The 19,156-nt window shown below is 40.7% G+C and overlaps 1 protein-coding gene across 1 annotated transcript in view; it reads right to left on the bottom strand.

Annotated features, from left to right (window-relative positions):
* Positions 1-14,722: 14,722 nt before the first annotated feature.
* Positions 14,723-19,156, bottom strand: part of LOC144266763 (cytosolic phospholipase A2 epsilon-like) — a 37,215-nt gene continuing 32,781 nt past the window's right edge. Inside the window, exons 17-21 of the mRNA XM_077820263.1 lie at positions 18,845-18,952; positions 18,032-18,223; positions 16,445-16,611; positions 15,862-16,048; positions 14,723-14,931 (exon numbers count right to left, since the gene is read on the bottom strand). Coding sequence (XP_077676389.1) covers positions 14,723-14,931; positions 15,862-16,048; positions 16,445-16,611; positions 18,032-18,223; positions 18,845-18,952 — 863 coding nt within the window. The remainder of the gene's footprint in view (positions 14,932-15,861; positions 16,049-16,444; positions 16,612-18,031; positions 18,224-18,844; positions 18,953-19,156) is intronic.

The raw sequence follows: 19,156 nt of genomic DNA, 5'->3' as shown, positions 1-19,156 counted from the left end.
GTGACTCCAAACTCTATTTTGTTACCTGCTATTTCCCACAAACTAGAACAATAGGTTTCTCTCAACATGGCAGAAGATATAAAAGGCCCTGAAAACATCCCCATTTTGCCCTTTTCCTGAACTATGAACTTATACTAATGGGAGCATTCTAACCAAAGGACTGTGGACCTTTCAATGATTTGGAAACAACCAGAGACTTAACAAGCCAGCAGTCTATTCCATCACTTCTACAAGCCTGATCCAAGAATGTTGCAATTATTGTATGTATTTGATTCCTTTAACCAATTTTAACTCTCATCTTTCTTTCTTTTTATAAATAACCCTTTAGATATTAGATACTAAAGGATTGGCAACAGCGTGATTATTGGGTAAGATCTGAGTTATATATTGACCTGAGTATGTGGCTGGTCCTTTGGGATCAGAAGACCCCTTTGGTTGATGAAATTGGTTTTAAATAACCATTCACCATTAAGTCTAGTGCTTTTGGTGGTGATATAAGGACTTGAATGCCTAAGGAGACTGTTTTTCTGACTTGTTGTTAGCCAGTATGGAGAAACAGAAGTTTAATTTTGTTGCTGGTCTGGTATATCTTATGGGAGAACCACCACCAGTTTTGGGGTGTGTCTTCTGACCTATTTCTTAGCAGTTTGTCCTGAATTTGGTATTCTCGGCTGCGACCCACTGAAGCACAGTGACAGAACCCATCAGTGTTCCCCGCTCCTGTGCAGAGTAAGGAACTGCAGAGTGAAGGTGCCCTTGTGCCTCATCTGGCCCATATAGGGAAAAAGGAGAAGAGGAGGATTTGCAGTCACCAGGGTACTCTTCTGGCTCCTGTGAGAGCTTCAGATCGTTCTCTCCAGTACTGGCTTCATAGTGGAGAAATTTGTTATTGCCTGTTCTCGTGAATGAAATGCTTCAGTGCTGACATTTTTAAAACCCAGAGAAAGCCCTGTTGCACATGCCATTGAACAGACAGTTCAGGACGTGCTTAGCATCCTGGACCAATCTTGCCACTGAATATAGTATGTAAATTCCTGCAACCTAAAAGGTATGATTTTAAGCATAAGTAAGGAAGATAATAGCTATTGTAAGTCTGGCACATTTACTACTTTACACAGTAGCATACCTGTGCAATAGGCACAGGTGGAGTGCACTGCTACAACTATACTAATTTCTAAAGTTCTGGCATAAACCTTGTCCTTTACAAGGCATGTCTCAAACAGGATCATAACTCTCCTACCTTTTATCTTCCTTCATAGCTTCTTATTAGACTCCATGTGGAGCTAAGCAACCCCATCCATTTGTTAAGTCTAACCAGGTGGAGGTGCCAGGTGGAGGTGACAGTGATAAGGGCCGGGTTGAATATCTAGGGATTCTTTTTAACAAGACAACACAGAACCGGCTTGAGCTCCCTCCCAGTAACCTGGGAAAATACACATCACTCTTGGATGCCTCTGAGAGGCAATACTTCCCCTCTTGCAAGCTCCGAGTCTGTGTGTAGAAAAGAAACTTTTAATAAAAAGGGGAAAATAACCCAGCATTAATTTCAGAAAACACGTCAAGCATGATTCAGAAGAATATGACCATGAGCAAAACACCCACCCCAGAGTAAATTGGGCAGTGTCCTTTACCTCAGGTTCTCATCTTGTGGTGAGAAAGTCCAACAAACAAAAGTTCCTTCAATGTGCCCCTCTCCGCTCCTCTCCCTCCATCACACCCCACTCACAGCTGCTGTCCTTGGCCAGTGAAGACCCAGAGTTCACATTTGAGTTCATCTCCCACTCTGGGGTTGACAGGGAGGCACCTTGCTTGCTCTGCTGGTCAGCTGCTTGTTCCGCCAGCTGCTCACTCTGCCGCTGGCTGCTCTGCTGCTCATTCACTCCATCAGCCACTTGCTTCACTGCAACCCCTGGGATGTCTTGAGGTCCTACCTCTTAACCCAGCTTTCAGCTCTTCCTGATTTCAGCTGTTCGTGGGGGAACCTCACTACTAGTGCAGACTAGGCAGTCTCTTTTACCCCATAGCAGGTCTAATGCTTAGACCTGGCTCTCAGTGATTACAGTTCTATTGATCTGTAACTAAAAATTCTCAACTGAGTCTTAGTCAGCTCTTTCGTTACACAGTGGAGGGAAGGAGGGTCAAATGGTGTCCAGGACCCCTAGGCAGAGCCCATGCCACTAAGTACAAACATGTATCCCTGCATTCTCTCATCTCCACTGGCCTTTGGCACCCCTACCTGCTCCTTAGCAAGCACAGTTCAGTTGAGAGTGAACCCCTCAATAAGGGCATGACAAGCACAACTCTGGTCCCCTTGATTCACAGAACAAGGATAACACTTTATCACCCCTATACTCAATAACAAAGTGACTTACAATCCAACATCCACCAAAAGTGATCATTTGGGCAAAGCAGATCCATCATGCTGTGCACCTAGGCAGAGTGGGTGTGTCTATGCAAACAAGGTCAGTTCCTGAAATCTTCTTCCTGAGCTCGTCACTAGATGTCAGGGATGAGCTGATTCAGGCCCTGCTTACATCAGAAAACACCTGAATCTCTTAGAGCTGACAAGATTCCCAGTCAATTTCATCTCTAGTTTCATAGCCATGGCCGCTGTACTAACTAGAGCTTTACCCCTACAACCTGTATGACATATCCTGGACTACAATAGTGTGAGAATCCCAGATGCATGCATGAAGATGTCATTTTAGGCTGCAGAATAAGAGGTAGTCACTGAGATAGCCAATTTCCAACCCTTTTAAGTCTTTCTAAATGACTGGGATCTTGACATTGGCTTCCTATGCACTGCAGAGCCAATGTAAAGCACCAAGTTCTTGTAGGATATGTTCTTGATTCTCCATCTTGCTCAGCAGGTGGACCATTGTATATTGTATCACCTTTAACCTCAGCTGCTCTTTATGGTCAGCCTCAGATAGGCAGATCCCATTAAAAGCATCTACCCTGGAGATGACAAAGTGGTAGCTCAGCTTAGCCAAGTCCTCATCAGGCAAGAAAATATGCACTTTCCTTGCCAGCTATAAGCAGAGAAAGGCATTTCTAGCCACCATTGTTATTTGAGAGTCCAAAGGTTGTGCATTCCTCGACAGCTTTCTTTAACTGAGAGGGTTCCATGTAACTCACTTCAAAACATGGATTCTGTCCTTCGAGAGCACAGGATTCCTTATGATCTCACTAAGTACAAACACACAGCACATCCCTATAACACAGAGCAGGAATACGTCCAACCAAAATTGGCAACCCTATTTGTGTCACTGTGCACTCCCTTTTATGTTTGCTGTGCAATAATAATAATTCTTGTTCCTTGCCGCCAATTTTCTGGAGTTTTTGTTGCCTAAGTCAAAAGCTTCTCTCATCTATGCTTTTTACTTTTGCAAGTAATCACCACAGTTCTCCACTAATTCCTGATTCCCCATTAAACAAAATATAAAGTTAATTGGCAAATGAGGGGCTTTCCCATACAAAAGGAGAAAAGGTCTTCAGCTTTTCCATACTGGTGGCCTGGATCCTTTGGATTTTACTTTTATTGTCAGGTCGGCTTCTGGTGCTTTACATAGTTCTTCCCAAGAGATGTGCCTTGTTGTTGAAGATGTTACTTGTTAGTTTATCTCCTCCCATCCATAGTGATAGCAGTTATACAGGATATGAGCCCTTCCTCCTGGGCCTGTACTAATTTTAGTACAGCATTTACAACTGCAATAGAGGTTTCCTCAGTACACTCTTCCATGAACTGACCTATATCAAATGACATGCAGGACAAAATATCAGCATCAATGTAAGATTTTCCAGGCCAGTATCTGGTATAGAAATTAAAGTCAACCAACTATCCAGTGATTGCTGTCCAGCAGCATTCAGGTTAGTTGACATAAGTAAATATGTCATCAATGGGTTATCTGTGTAAACAGGAAAGGATGACACATAATATAAATAATTCCCAAATCATGGTGTAATTGCCCAATTCAAGCCAGAATCTCCAGTTTCCCAGAATGCAAATTATATCTTTTTTTCTACAGGAGAAAGGGTCCTAGAGCCACAGCATATCACTTGGAATTTGCCCTCCTGTCACTGGTACCCCACAGCTCCCCACCCATCAGAAGATGCATCTGTATGTGAAATGAATGGCAGGGGAAAATCTGAATAGGCTATTACTAGGGGTTGTATCAGAATGTCAAGCAACTTTTCTAATACTTTATGATGTTCCTCAGTCTAGGTGATTGGTTGGCTAGGAGGCACTTGACTTCCCTATTCTTTTTTTTTCTTTCTGCAAGGCACTTTTCCCCACGGATGCTTTTACTAGTGACCTTATTATGAGGTGGAAAAGACAACAGGTCATACAAAAGCCTTGCCACTTTTGAAAAGTCCTTAACGTACTGGTGATAATAATTTAGTAAGCCTAATACCTTCCACAACTTGCTCACATTGCAATGTTTTCTTCTCTTCCAATGCTGCTACTGCAAAGTTGTCAGATGGGTCCATTTTATATCCCTCAGCTGTTACAGTCATACTCAGATATTGGACCTCCCTTCTAAATAAAAGTCACACTTTTCAGTCTTTAGTTTTATCCCATATTTTTGATATTGCTGAAAGACTTCCCAAACATGCTTAAGGTGTTCCTCAAAAGTTCTACTGGGGACCAGGGCATCATCTAAATATGGGACACAACTCTGATCTCTCAGACCATCAGGACAGTCTTCCATACACCTCTGGAAGGTGGCAGGAGCATCCATAATCCCAAATGGAATGTGAATCCATTCAGACAACCCACAGGGTGTAATAAAGGCTGTGAGGGGGTAAGATCTCAGCACTCTGGTAGGCCTTGCCCTGGACTAGAACAAAAATCCATGACTTCCCACCCATGCCATCTAACTCATCTCATATATGGGGAAGGGGTGGACAATCTGGCACTGTCTTTTGATTCAGTTCTCAGTAGTCAATACAGAGCCATAAACTACCCTCCTTTTTCTGCACACAGACAACCAATGAAGAGTAGGAAGAGCTGGACCTCATGACCCATCCACAGTTCAATAAATCTTGCAAATAGTTCTTTAATCCCTAGTAGAGGGGGCAGGGGACTGCTAGATAATCCCTCTTTATGGGTTGGGCTTCATGGAGCTTTATGTGCATCTTTAAACTCTCAGCCTGGTTTCTGTCCTGATCATTGCAAAAGCTCTTGACACCTCTCATAACATGCATTAGATGGCCTCCTGCTGTTCCTTACTAAAGTGATCAAGGTTAACTAGTGGTAGCCTAAGGTGTTACAAGGGCATGAATTCCCAGCTGGCTGATTTGACCTGGTGTTATTACCACTAGGAACAGTGTCACACCCAGCTCTCTTTGAACTTGGCCTGGTTCAGAGCTAGGTCTAATACTGGCAGTGGAATTACTGTCTGAATCATCTGTTACCATCCCAGCACTGTGTGCTGGTGGAATGTAATATCCATGTTGGATTGAATTACTGATGGGAATACTGGCTTTCTGCCATGACCCCTGTGGAATTCTGAGTAGGGTCTCCTTAATCGCTAACCTTTCTAGCCAATAACCCCAAATCCCTGGCTCCAAAATGGTTGGTACCCCAGCAGAAAGGCAATTTATAGAAGTCCAACCTCTCAAGTGTATCATGTCCCCTTTTAAAATTTTGATCCCACATTTACCTATGCATGCCATACCAATGTCCGCAGACGTTGTGGCCTTTCAAAGGTGTACTAACACATTCATTTTTTTCTGCTGAAATGGGAAAAGGCAGTTGACAAATGACTATAGAGGGCTGGGGGTACTGTGTTTTCTGGCCATTCATGACAATACTGTTTAACGTCCTCTTCAGTAACATTATATCCAGTTATAGGACTCTGCATCTCCTGAGTTGTGACCAGCATGGGAGCTATAAGTACTTTCCCACCATTTAGCAGCTGAAACTGTGTTGCAATCCACCCATCTTAGGGAAGAGGGGTACCATTAGCATCTGTGAGCCTCAGGCTTTGATCTCTCTCAAGCAACTTTCTGAGCTCCCTGGCTAGTACATTAGGAAGGCTCTCCTTCACGCACTGGCATGGCACTATGCATACCTGTGCATCAGTGTCCCATAAAGATGCTACTTAAACCCATTCAAGATACACCAAACCAGACATTTTTTTCCCACTGTGTTAGTTAGCTTAGCATGCTGCTTTGGTGTCAATGAACAATTCCCTTCTATCCTTTAAATATTACAATTAAACTCATGGTTACTGGTTCTCTGTCCAAGTACATCTATACCAGATTTTAACATGTCTCACCTTATTAGTCCCAGGGGTTTCTCAATTTCTTATTTATTTCTGGCAACTGTCTCTCAGTGGGACCTTTGGGGCTAGTTGGTCACTTAAGGTCCCTTTGGAGTGACTGGGGATCGTTTCCCTTCCGGTCCACTCCTTTTGGCTTCCTGATGAGACAACATCCAGACTGATTGCGCTCTTCATTTCCACACTGAAAGCAGTGGTTGCAAGTATTGCCTTCATCCTCCTTCTAGCAGGGGGGAGAGCCCCACCTCTGAGGTGCTCTCTTTGGGATAAATTAGCATGGTCTCCTTCCTTCTGTCATAATGGGGTGCTCTCAGAACTACTTGGATAGCGGTGATCTCCACTTTTAGCTAGACCGTTTTATGAAACCCAAAAGAAAATAAATCAATTGGTAAACTATAATAATGATCAGGACAGAAACCCTTATCTTGGGAAAGAAATTATTTTTTCAGCATATGGAGAATATGTAATCAACACGGTTGAGAATACCTTACAATTCTTGGAACTGAAAAAGGTACCAGAATTGATTAGAGACCAGCAAATTTTGAATTGGTGTAGCCCACAACGTATTCAAAAGTGTGGAGGAGAGAAAGTTGAATGCCAAATGGAATGTAAAAAAATAGAATTTGGGGCAATTAGAAACCTAGAATCTGTGACACCACATCCAAATCACGACAGGTTATTTAAGAAAACCCTGTGACATGAAACAATCCTTATATGCTTCGTTCACGCTATCGCTACCTGTGTTCAATCCAGATAAAGATGCATTTGATCAATTGGCTACTGTCCAGTCCATAGGCCACCTAGAAGATGACATTTACAGGGAACAGATGCAAGTACTCTGCTGTAGTGTATCCTCACAATACCCAAACATGGAGAGTCTTGAAGATGGCTTGTTGCTCTCAAAAGGGACATCAATGGATCTGTAGGTGTGATGTCTTTGAGGTAATAACTCCACTATTTGGTCAGCTGGAAAGGTGCCAACGAGATTTACTGGCAGCGAATGCAACACAGATATCATGTCCAGTATAACTAAGCAAATGGATATCTCCTATGGAACGAATAGCCTATGCAGGACGAAGACAGTATTGCGTAGTAACTGACCATACAGAATTCTATCATGGTCAATGCAGATATATGGTCATAAATGCAAATTTTTGTTTTAAACTACAAGTGCCTAAAATGATTGGTCACACAACAATATCTCCAATACCCACTTTTGAAAATGAAACCACTATTCTGAGTAACCCTGATTATCAGGATTTGATCAAAGTACTCCAGTGTTTCACGCATATATACCACCACTAACCTTACAGCTAAAACAATTATTAGAAAGAAAAGATTCACATTTAATTAAAATTAGTAATGACATGGATAAAGCAAATCAAGAAATAGTTAAAATTTTAGATAGTGTCAGTTCACAAGACAGTACACCTGAAGGAATAGGAATTGGATGGAAGGGATGGATTATTGGCCATAGTATCCTTATGATGTGCACCATCTTTGCCCTATGTTACATGGGAGGAAAACTTAGAACCATATGTACAAGAAGGGTTAGCCTCCTGCCACACACGATTCAGCCTGTTTCCTTTCCCTTGTTGTCAACCGTCACATCACCAGAAGCAGCCAGATCTAATATGAGGGAGGTATATGAGGATGTTGATACTTACGAAGAATTGAGAAACATAAATCCACATCATGTTCCAGAAGCTCCATATGATTATAATTATGTACCACAATGCAGAGGAGTAATTGATCTACCACTTGAAAGGATCCCTAGAGTAAAAACCAACCGCTAATAGTATAGAATAATGGTGTGCAGACAGAGTTAAGTTACATATAGCCTTAAGCATAGATTTAAGTTACACATAAGATTTGAGCAATATATCAATTGTATTGTATTAATCATTGCTGTATACTATCATGTGTATGTGACGGGGCTCTTATTGTCTAATTATCACTTGATAATGAGAAAACAGTCACCCTGACAAGGGTAGGAGCTGTAGCTAATTATTTTAGTTTATTATTCATTTATTGTGTGATGTTATGATTAATCAACATATTATCATATATATTCAATGAATGTTAATTAGAGTTAATTTGTAGGATTATAAAAATATAAGATTGTATTTAGCAGTATTTAGCAGAATCGTGTATTAGACATAAGTAAGACAAGCTGAAACTCAACAACCTGTAGGCTGACGCCTGCAAGATTTTAGCTTAGCTATTTTAGGCCTTGGAGACAAGAAATGCTAACATAAGTCAATGATGAAGAAATAACCCAATTCTCTAAGATTATAGGAAAAGAGGTACTAACTGGTAATATTTCAAAAGTCTAGCCTGAAGATTAAATTTGCAGTTGCTGTAACAGCAAATATTGTCTCCAATATGTGTCTTAACCACAGGATAAAGGTGGTACATCAATGTTAATGTCAACCTACACATCCTGTAGAATTTGGGGTCCTTTGTGTTTCTAGGGGACACAGATCAATAAGAAAGAGAGGGTTGACACTTTCACGTACATGCACAGAAATCACATTATAAAAAAGGGTGCCCAGAGCAGGAAAACTGAGCTTCCTAGGAGAACCTACAGCAGGAATCACCCCCGTATTGATGATCAATCCATGAGAGAGCCACCAGACTCTTCTATCATTTAGGAGGATGTGAGTATAACTGGTACATGGATATATTTAGGAATTGTATGTGTTGTGACATTTATATCTTTGTTGGTAACTTTAATAAAACTGCTAAGAGACAGTGGACCTTGTTCTTGTGATTGTATGTGTTACTTGCCTATGGTTTCAGGTGTTTCTATGGGCTCTAGATCCAGAACAAACAAATGATTCTGTTGAACTTGAAACTGTAGCTGCCAGAGCTGAACCCACAGTAGCATAATTAACATTAAATAAAATAAAAGGCTACACACTCAAGAAAGAGATCTTGGAGTCATTGTGGATAGTTCTCTGAAAACATCTGCTCCGTGTGTAGCAGCAGTTGAAAAAGCTAACAGGCTGTTAGGACCCAAATATCATAATGCCATTATTAGGGCTGTCGATTAATGGCAGTTAACTCATGTGATTAACTACAAAAAATTAATTGCTGTTAATCGCACCGTTAAACAATAGAATACCAATTGAAATTTATTAAATATTTTGGATGTTTTTCTATATTTTCAAATATATTGATTTCAGTTACATCACAGAATACAAAGTGTACATTGTTCACTTTATATTATTTTTATTACAAATATTTACACTGTAAAAATGATAAAAGAAATAGTATTTTTCAATTCACCTCATACAAGCACTGTAGTGCAATCTCTTTATCATGAAAGTGAAACTTACAAATGTAATTTTTTTTTGTTACATAACTGCACTCAAAAACAGAACAATGTAAAACTTTAGAGCCTACAAGTCCGCTGAGTCCTACTTCTTGTTCAGCCAATCGCTAAGACAAACAAGTTTGTTTACATTTATGGGAAATAATACTGATGGCTTCTTATTTACAATGTCACCTGAAAGTGAAAACAGGCTTTCGCATGGCACTTTTGTAGCCAACATTGCAAGGTATTTACGTACCAGATATGCTAAACATTCATATGCCCCTTCATGCTTCAGCCACCATTCCAGAGAACATGCTTCCATACTGATGATGCTTGTTAAAAAAATAATACGTTAATTACATTTTTGACTGAACTCTTTGGGGGAGAATAGTATGTCTCTTGCTCTGTTTTTCCCACATTCTGCCATATATTTCATGTTGTAGCAGTCTCGGATGATGACCCAGCACATTTTGTTCATTTTAAGAACACTTTCACTGCAGATTTGACAAAACGCAAAGAAGGTACCAATGTGAGATTTCTAAAGATAGCTACAGCACTTGACCCAAGGTTTAAGAATCTGAAGCGCCATCCAAAATCTGAGAGGGATGAGGTGTGGAGCATGCTTTCAGAAGTCTTAAAAGAGCCACACTCCAATGTGGAAACTACAGAACCCAAACAACCAAAAAAGTAAATCAACCTTCTGCTGGTGGCATCTGACTCAGATAATGAAAGTAACCATGTTGGTCTGCACTCCTTTGGATCATTATCGAGTAGAACCTGTCATCAGCATGGATGCATATCCTCTGGAATGGTGCTTGAAGCATGAAGGGACATATGAATCTTTAGCGCATCTGGCATGTAAATACCTTTTAATGCCGGCTACAACAGTGCCATGTGAACGTGTGTTCTCACTTTCAGGTGACATTGTAAACAAGAAGTGGGGAGCATTATCTCCTGCAAATATAAACAAACTTGTTTGTCTGAGTGACTGGCTGAACAAGAAGTAGGACTGAGTGGACTTGTAGGCTCTAAAGTTTTACATTGTTTTTATTTTTGAATGCAGTTAATTTTTGTATATAATTCTACATTTGTAAGTTTAACTTTCATGATAAAGAGATTGCACTACAGTACTTATATTGGGTGAACTGAAAAATACTATTTCTTTTGTTTATTACAGTGCAAATATTTGTAATAAAAAATAAGGTGAGCTCTGTACATGTTGTGTTCGGTGTTGTAATTGAAATCAATATATTTGAAAATGTAGAAAACATCCAAAAATATTTAATAAATTTTAATTGGTATTCATTGTTTAACGGTGCAATTAATCGCATGATTAATTGCAATGAATTTTTTTAATCAGGTGATTAATCATGATTAATTTTTTTAATCGCTTGACAGCCCTAGACATTATATAAATCTATGGTACGCCCACATCTTGAATACTAAGTGCAGTTCTAGTCACTGTATCTCAAAAAAAAAATTAGAATTGGAAAAGGTACAGAGAAGGTCAACAAAAATTATCAAGGCTATGGAACAGCTTCTGCAAGAGGAGAGATTAAACAGACTGGGACCGTTCAGCTTAGAAAAGAGACAGCTAATGCGGAGTATGATGGAGGCCTATACAATCAGGAACTGGGTGGAGAAAGTGAAGAAGGATGCATTATTCAGATAACACAAGATTCAGGGTCACCGAATAAAATTAACGGGCAGCAGATTTAAAGCGAACATAAGAAAGTATTTCTTCACATAATACACGGTCAGCCTGTAGAACTCTTTGTCGGGGGATGCTGTGAAGGCCAAAACTATAACTGGGTTCAAAAAAGAATTAGATAAAGTCATGAAAGATAGGTCCACCAACGGCTGTTAGCCAAGATGGTCAGGGACGCAACCCCATCCCTAAACCTCTGACTGCCAGCAGCTGGGGCTGGATGCCAGGAGTGTATCATTCAATAATTGCCCCATTCTGTTCATTCCATCTGAAGCATCTGGCACTGGTCACTGTCAGAAGACTGAATACTGGGCTTGATGAAGCCTGTCTGGCCAGTCTTATGTCATGTTCTTATCTTTGTTTCCTGTGCTCAGTATCTCCCATACAGATACACTCCCAACTGCAGCTGCTAGTTGTATTGTCTTCTAAGTTCTGCTCTATGGAAGAGTTGTTTTTTAACTCCAGGGACCAGCAGCTAACACCCCCTCATGACTGGCTGACCAAATGTAACATGCTTCAAAACGCAGATTCTGTCCTTTGGAAACACTCTATCATCACAACCATACAGCACACCCCCGTAATACAGAGCAGAGACCTAGGGGTCTGTGGAAAAACAGCGCTCCAAAACAAAGCGACTGCATCCATACCACAGCACCCCAACCAGTAAGGAGTGACTAAAAATTACCACCTTTGGGGAACACAGTTGGGTATTGTCCAAAATGTTCAACCATTGTGCACTCCCTTTTGTGTACGCCTTATAGCTGCAGGCTCTGCCCATTCTTCAAAGCATTTCCCTTGACCAACCAGCATTCCCTATGCTTCCCCTGAAAGGAGCCTGTGCGGGTTCTTCAGTAATGTTTCTATTCATTCCCATAAGATAGCTGCAGCCATCAGAAGCCTGACAACATCAAACACATGGCAATGCTGAAGGGAGGCCTATTGATTTTCAGTGAAAATGCAAGAGTTTGAGTTTTTTCTGTGGTTTCGGGAGTGGTTCCCAGATTAGAACCTCCCTGTCACTGATGCAATACAGCAGGAGGATCAAGTGATTGCTGCTAATCAGAGAGAGCTAGACAGAGCCAGCCAGTTTTACTGCACTAGTACGTACTGCCTGCTTCTCCTCCTACTGGTAGTGCTCCAGAGTTCTGCTGCAAGGCTGATAGCTTCCTCTGTTATAGTCCTGGGGAGAGAGCGAGGAAGCACAGGCTGTGGATGGAACAGAATACAAGAAGCAGTAGTGTTGACAGTGTGACTTGGGAGAGGAAGAGACAAAGGTGTTCTACACATTTTGGACATTGTTTCGATATGGTGTCACGTATGGGCTGGTTAAGATGTTGAAACATAGGGCTGAATGACGTGTTCACCCATGTCTATTTCAAGATGTTAACATTCCCAGTCACTGATGCTGCCTGGTTCTTGTATGGGAATGATACTTACACAGTAGCAGCTCTCACATCTGGAATCTCACCCTATATTGAAGCCCTTTCAATGCTATGACGACTTACTACATTGTGACCCATTGTGCAATATGCAGAGCTGTACACAGCACATCATGCAGGCAATGGCTAGCAAGCAGAGGTTCTGCTAAGAATTACCCTGCATTATCATGCCATATTGTGTCCATATCACAAGTACAGTCAATCGTGCATACATTGTACACTTACTGAAACAAAATGCCTGATTCTTCACAGATACTATCAATAAAAAGCAATTCCTCTGAGTGTGCCAAAACACTGCAGTCTGCTTTTAACATGAGCATAGGAGTTGGGAATAGGCAGGTAGATGGATCTAGTCATCATACCATAAACCCTCACAGGGGGAAATTTACCCCTGTGCTGAAGTCCAGGACAAGATCAATGCACCACTTTGGTCCTCAAAATAGGGCTGACTGAAAGGATTAAATTGTATTAGTAACCAGACAATGAAAGACTTTACCAAAGCAATTGTAAAATCTCCTAGGGAAATCTCTCAGAAATGCATATAAAATAAAACCTTTCAAGGAGATCAAGATAGATAAATATGCAGGCACATCTTATTTCATGCTGGTTTTAATCAAAATTGTGACTGAAGTCTCTTATTTTTCAAGGAGTCGATCTCTTGTCTGAGGATTTACAAAAGCTTGAAAGTTCCATACTAAAACTCAGAAATGAAAGTCAATCAGGACTCTCCAAAGAGGAAATGCATGCTGAGGGGAGACGAATTTGAAGGAGTCAATACTTCTGAGTCTCCATCACCAGAGCTGCAGAAAAATAGGAGCTACACACTTGAAGCTGCTGTTAAACATATTGATGCCAGATTGAACAGGCTACGCCAACTAGTATTCACATGGTTCTAATGCTCTGACTCCACACAGAAGAGTAGTGATAAAAAAGAATTGTCCGATCATGTGGTTATATATGACCACCTGCTAGGCTGCTTTACACAGGTATGGAGTGAAGAAGAAAAGGAAAGTGCACTCTAGGTCAGTTTGCCTTTAAAATCACCCTTAAATACCATCAAGTCCCAGACAATGGTCAAGTCAGGATATATGTTTATTTTAAATTAGAACTGTTGATTAAAAACAGATAATAATGACAAGGGCACCTATGTTACTTTAAAGACTAGAAGTTTCAGTTTATATGTTGAAAAACCAATGTGAAGTGGCAGTTCAAGATAAACTTAAGCAGCATGTGTTACAAGAACTAGGGACCAGATCCACAAAGGTACTTAGGAACTTAAACCTCAGACAAACCTAAATCCCAGTTTTAGGCTCCACTGCAATCCACTTGGCTGCTGCCTAACCCTGTAGGCACCGAGGGGGAGGTCTGCAGCAATCTCGGAACAAAAACAAGACTATACCTTAAAGACCACCTGTAAGTATCTAAGAGAGAGCAGTCCTTGTGTTCCCCCTCAGCAAAGGGGTGGTAGCTGTCCTTGAGCCTTGAATGGGTTGCCTGGCAAGATTCCTAGTCCTCTTCCCTACAGTGCACCTTCGCGCAACAAGTCACATTCTGGCACATGGACAATAGTTCACAGAACAGCCACTAAAACAAGGCAGAACTAGTATTATTTAAAGATTAATTGAATCCAGTGTGTACACTGTAGTTTGGACTTATATATTTTTAAACTCACTCTCTAGGAATTTAGACCATGCCACCACCACAGCAGCTCTTTGTGTATGGCTACCCATGTACTGTATTTCCAACATGCTGCAAATTGCACTTTATTCTCCTAAATTAATTTTGTAGCAATGAAATTCTTTGGGGAATAAGGAAGGTCTCTCCTTATTTGGTGACCTTTGCTCATCAGGGACAGCCAGTTAATAGGGTCAAACTGGAATCCATTGAAATCTTCAGAAAAACTGTGGTTATCCATATGCCAGAGGATACATAAACATCCTCCCAGGGATAAAGGCACCTGGCATGGTGACTATTTTTTATGTTGCCTTTTCCGTTCCACTGCTTTACGCAAGGCTTGAAGAATCAGGTGTTTGTTATTCAGGATGTTGTACTCAGTCAGTTTAATCAGCTGATCATAATCTTGCTCCTTGTATGTGACTGAATATGTAGAATAGGGGGAAAAGCAACTGGTGAGATCAACTTTGCCCTCCTCCATCTCTGAGCTGGAGCGCTTCACACCTAGGGAAAAATTCAACAGGAAATTGCTGTAGTATTGGGTTTATCTCTGTCATGTACCACCAGTAACAGCCCAGAGAGGGAGATTTCTCTGCACTAAGAGCGCTCACCCATTTAAATGCTCTGGGCATGTTTTACAAGTGTTTCTGTTGCAATCCAGTAATTTGATCCCTTGATCAGGGGAATGTCAGTTGCCTGATGTGCTGAAGGGAGGGGTATAGGTGACTATCCCTATGAGTGTCTTCTGTTGTCTGCTCATAACAGTCTTAGAGACGTCTTCACATCTGTGACTCAAGCAGGAAAGGGAAATACTGACATGGCAAATGGCAGGATTTGGGGAAGGGGAATGGAACCGAAAGAAGAGTAGAAGTCTCAAAAGGTATTTAATAGGTGAAACAGTGTCCCGTTCAATGGAAAGGCTATTCCTACTGAAAAGAGGAATAGCGATTCAGTCAGTGAACAGGTTATTTACGAGGAAAGCAAAGCTCTCATACCCATCAAGGCTCAGAGTTGTGACACAGGCCTTTTAGTACTTGGGACAGAGACCCAATATTAGAGACACCAAAAGAAGGAAAGAAAAGTCTGCTAAAAGAGAAGAAAGCTTGTAATTATTTTGGGTTTTCTCCTTAAATGTACATTTCCTTTGACCTTAAAGATTTTGCATTTTTATTACAACAATTTACACTAATATACAGCAAGATAACTAGGGGTGTATAACAGATGAAAGTGAATACGGAAATAAAACAGGGTCCTATTCTTCTTAATAAGAAATATGTAGTAGATCTAAGTAAAAATGGTAAGTTAGGCAATGGAGAGGTTTGTTGTAGGGAAATGAACAAGTGGAGAGGAATGAATTAAAGAGTGAAATTCAATCAGTTGATAAGCTAGCCAGGATGGCCTTCGTTGAATGCTTGGCTACTGTTGATAACTTACCAGGTGCTTTGTAACTTTGGTAGGTGTCATTCACTAATGGGAAAAATAGCAATATGGGAGCTCCTGGAGTCTCGGCATCATCAAAGAGGTAGCACTCCTTTAGCTTTTTCCTCTCTTCTTCGCTCAGCACAACTTTGGGGAATGGGATTCCTTGTTCTGAGTAGTACTTACAGGACTGATCCAGAGGCTGGATCAAGGAAGAGAACAATATGAGAAACCAGAGACTAGGCTGAGATCAGGATTTCTTAAAAGCACAGCAACTAAGACTAAATTGTACTAGGCTACCTCTGGGATAGCACTGGCTTTCCTGTTGGAAAGAATGTGGTTTGAGAAACATGCATTATATGAAAACACATGGACAGGTTTTCAAATTTTTCCTGGAGTACTCAACAAAAAACACTCAGTACCACAAAAGAAAATGGTTAGGTTACAGGGTGTGAATACAACTTTAAGCTACAGCATTAAGCTAAAATATTGTGGTTCAGAATACTTAACACAGGGCTTTTAATAGGAACAATATCGCTAAAAACTTACAGACAAATGACTATCAATGGAGAAAACAGAATACACTGATTTCTCTCACCAGTATCTGTGATCCTGCACTATAATTTAAATGCAGGATGACATCCACTTTCCTCTCTGGCCTCAGAAGTGGAGGGCAGCTGGTATTGATGAAGAATCCAGTATCTACCAGGGACAAGTACTCTGCTGTTTCAGTCAGCTGGTTGGGTGATGTGTCCAGCACAGTATCTGAAAGGAATATATTTCTTGCCGTAAGGGAAATCACAGAAGAGCGGTTTGCTGATGCTCTGATGAACACAGTGTTCAAGAAAAAAGGGTCTGCAGCCCCATTCCACATCTCTAATTTCATTAGACATTTGACAAACTATTTACATCACTGTTGCTCAGCCTTAAATTAGAACAACTATTTTTTCTGAAGTCAGACTCTCCATGTTCATTCTATACCTGGCTCATTCAAACTGTGCTAGCCCACCCATCCTCCCTCCCACTTGTTTTTCTTTTGGATGCATTTATTTGATTTTTTTTTATTAAGACAAAGTTACAAGAAAACATTAACACACTACATTGCACATTACATGTTCAGGATCAGATTAATATTCAAAGAACTTGGCTAAAGATTCTGGCTTGCTGGCTTGGGAGCCCTTCTCCTATGAGTACACTAGAAAGGGTGACCAAATTCCTAAATACCTTTTGGTATTTCTTTCATGGACGTACTGGCTTTGAAAGCTTTTCCATTACAAGATCAGTCTATATTTTACTTTACCACAGTGCCATAGGACGGGTCACATTTTTCCAATAATGTGCAATACAGTGTATGTTTACACTGCAATTAAAAACCTGCAGCTAGCCTGTGCCAGCTGGCAGGCTCACAGGGCTCAGGCTGTGGGTCTATTTAATTGCAGTGAAGACTACTGGGCTTGGGTTGGAGGCCAGGCTCTGGTACCCTGTGAGAGTCCCAGAGCCTGGAAGTCTTCACTGCAATTAAACAGCCCTGCAGCGCGAGCCCCATGAGCCAGCCACGGGTGTCTAATTGCAGCGTAGACATACCCACAGAATTTAGCTGCTAACAGTAAAAAATAAATTAATTTGTCGTTCTGTTTAAAATGCAGATCCTTTACTGGAGCATTAAATAAGCAGATCGGGGGTCTCTAGGAAGCCGGCATTTGGTCCTTTTGACCTGCAGGGACACCCTCTTCTAGTGATCAAGGATTTCTTCTGTCTACCCATTAAGGCACAGACGCTGAAACTCCCATTGGAGTTAGGTGCCTAAATACCTTTGAGACTCTGGGCCTTAATGTCTCCTCTCTGTTCATAAAGACTATGAATGCTGCCAACACACTGAGCCAAACTATGGAGATTTAATCAACTGGCTACAGCCCAAAGAGAAATGAACTTGAACCCCATCAAATCCATGTCACTAAAGATTTTCAGCCCTGTATAGTTCAATTGATTGATCAAACAATTCTGTTTAAAAGTAGATTCAAATTTTGATATGAAGGGAGGCAGGGGGGTTTTCGAGGGGGAAGTCTGTTTTGTTTTGTTGTTAAATAAAAGCCGTTCATTCTCTCCCAAGTCATGCAGATCTCCTCACTATATTGCAGACCCCAAATTCCTTCAAAGGGTGCTGCTGAAAGGTAAGTGCTATTACCCTTCCATCTACAAAACTTGTCATTCTCTAGGTAGTCATTATGCAGCTGGAGGCCTTTCAGGAAACTGTGGTACTGGGCAACTGATGTGCGCTCTGTAATGGCACTACGAAGAGCACGGGAAAGGGGGCTTGCCGTGGTGAATACTTGAGTCTTCTGTTCGTGTGGCCTCATAGATAGGACGGACTCTTCCTCTGCAAAAGAAGTAATTAAAGGGTTTGTTTGCTTAAATAAATGTTTCTGAGGAGCCCCCAAAATAGCAATAACAATCTCTACACTATTAGTTTATGGTGTCCATGATGAAAGGTCTCACGAGCACCTTAACAAAAGGTAGATAAACATTTTTTTGCTCTATTAAGACAAAATTTCTTAAGATAACCCAGGGCTGGATTAAAAACAAAGCCCCACCATCCAATAAGCCATTCAATGCCACACCACCTACAAATCATAATCCTGAAAAATAAGCCAAGTTGAACTGTATTTGTCAAATTAAAAATTCAGCAAATATTCATGTGGTGTTTTTTGTGTCACTAATTATCTGCAAACCAGGATCATTATTCCTGAATATATTTACTCTCTTACATATTCAGTGATTATTGCTCATGATCAAAGGGCAGTCTATGGGTTATTCAGAAATGATCCCATGATGGTAGTCAATATTAGTCTCTTGAAACTGGTTCCTTCCAGGCAAGATATGATGCATCTGCAGATTTTTAAAAATAAAACTCCAAAAAGCAAGTGCATGGTTTACACAACAGATGGTTGTGAAGCATAATGATAAATAAATGATAAGGCAATGGTATAAAGTAACCTACCAATATCATTTACTCTGTCTCGGGTCCACCTGTGCCAAAAGTCCTCTGAAGTGTGTGACAAATTCCAGATATATAACAGATTCAGAGAAAATAAACTACTCCACATGCCTGTGAAAGGAGAGCGATATCAGTATTGCCAACCCTAAACATTAAAAAATCCTAAGTCAGGCCCTCCAAAATCATAAAAGATTGGATTAAAAATCCTGAGATTTGTTTTTAAATAATAAATGTTGAGTTCTTTATATTTGTTTTCTGCTTTTTTAAATCTTTAGGGCACTCTTTGTGAACATTTTCAAGGTTTGCTCTAAAGCC

This window comes from Eretmochelys imbricata, chromosome 6, assembly GCF_965152235.1.
Source record: "Eretmochelys imbricata isolate rEreImb1 chromosome 6, rEreImb1.hap1, whole genome shotgun sequence".
Lineage (NCBI taxonomy): Eukaryota > Metazoa > Chordata > Testudines > Cheloniidae > Eretmochelys > Eretmochelys imbricata.
Note: the sequence above shows the minus strand (reverse complement) of the source record. Positions and strands in the feature narration are given on the sequence as shown.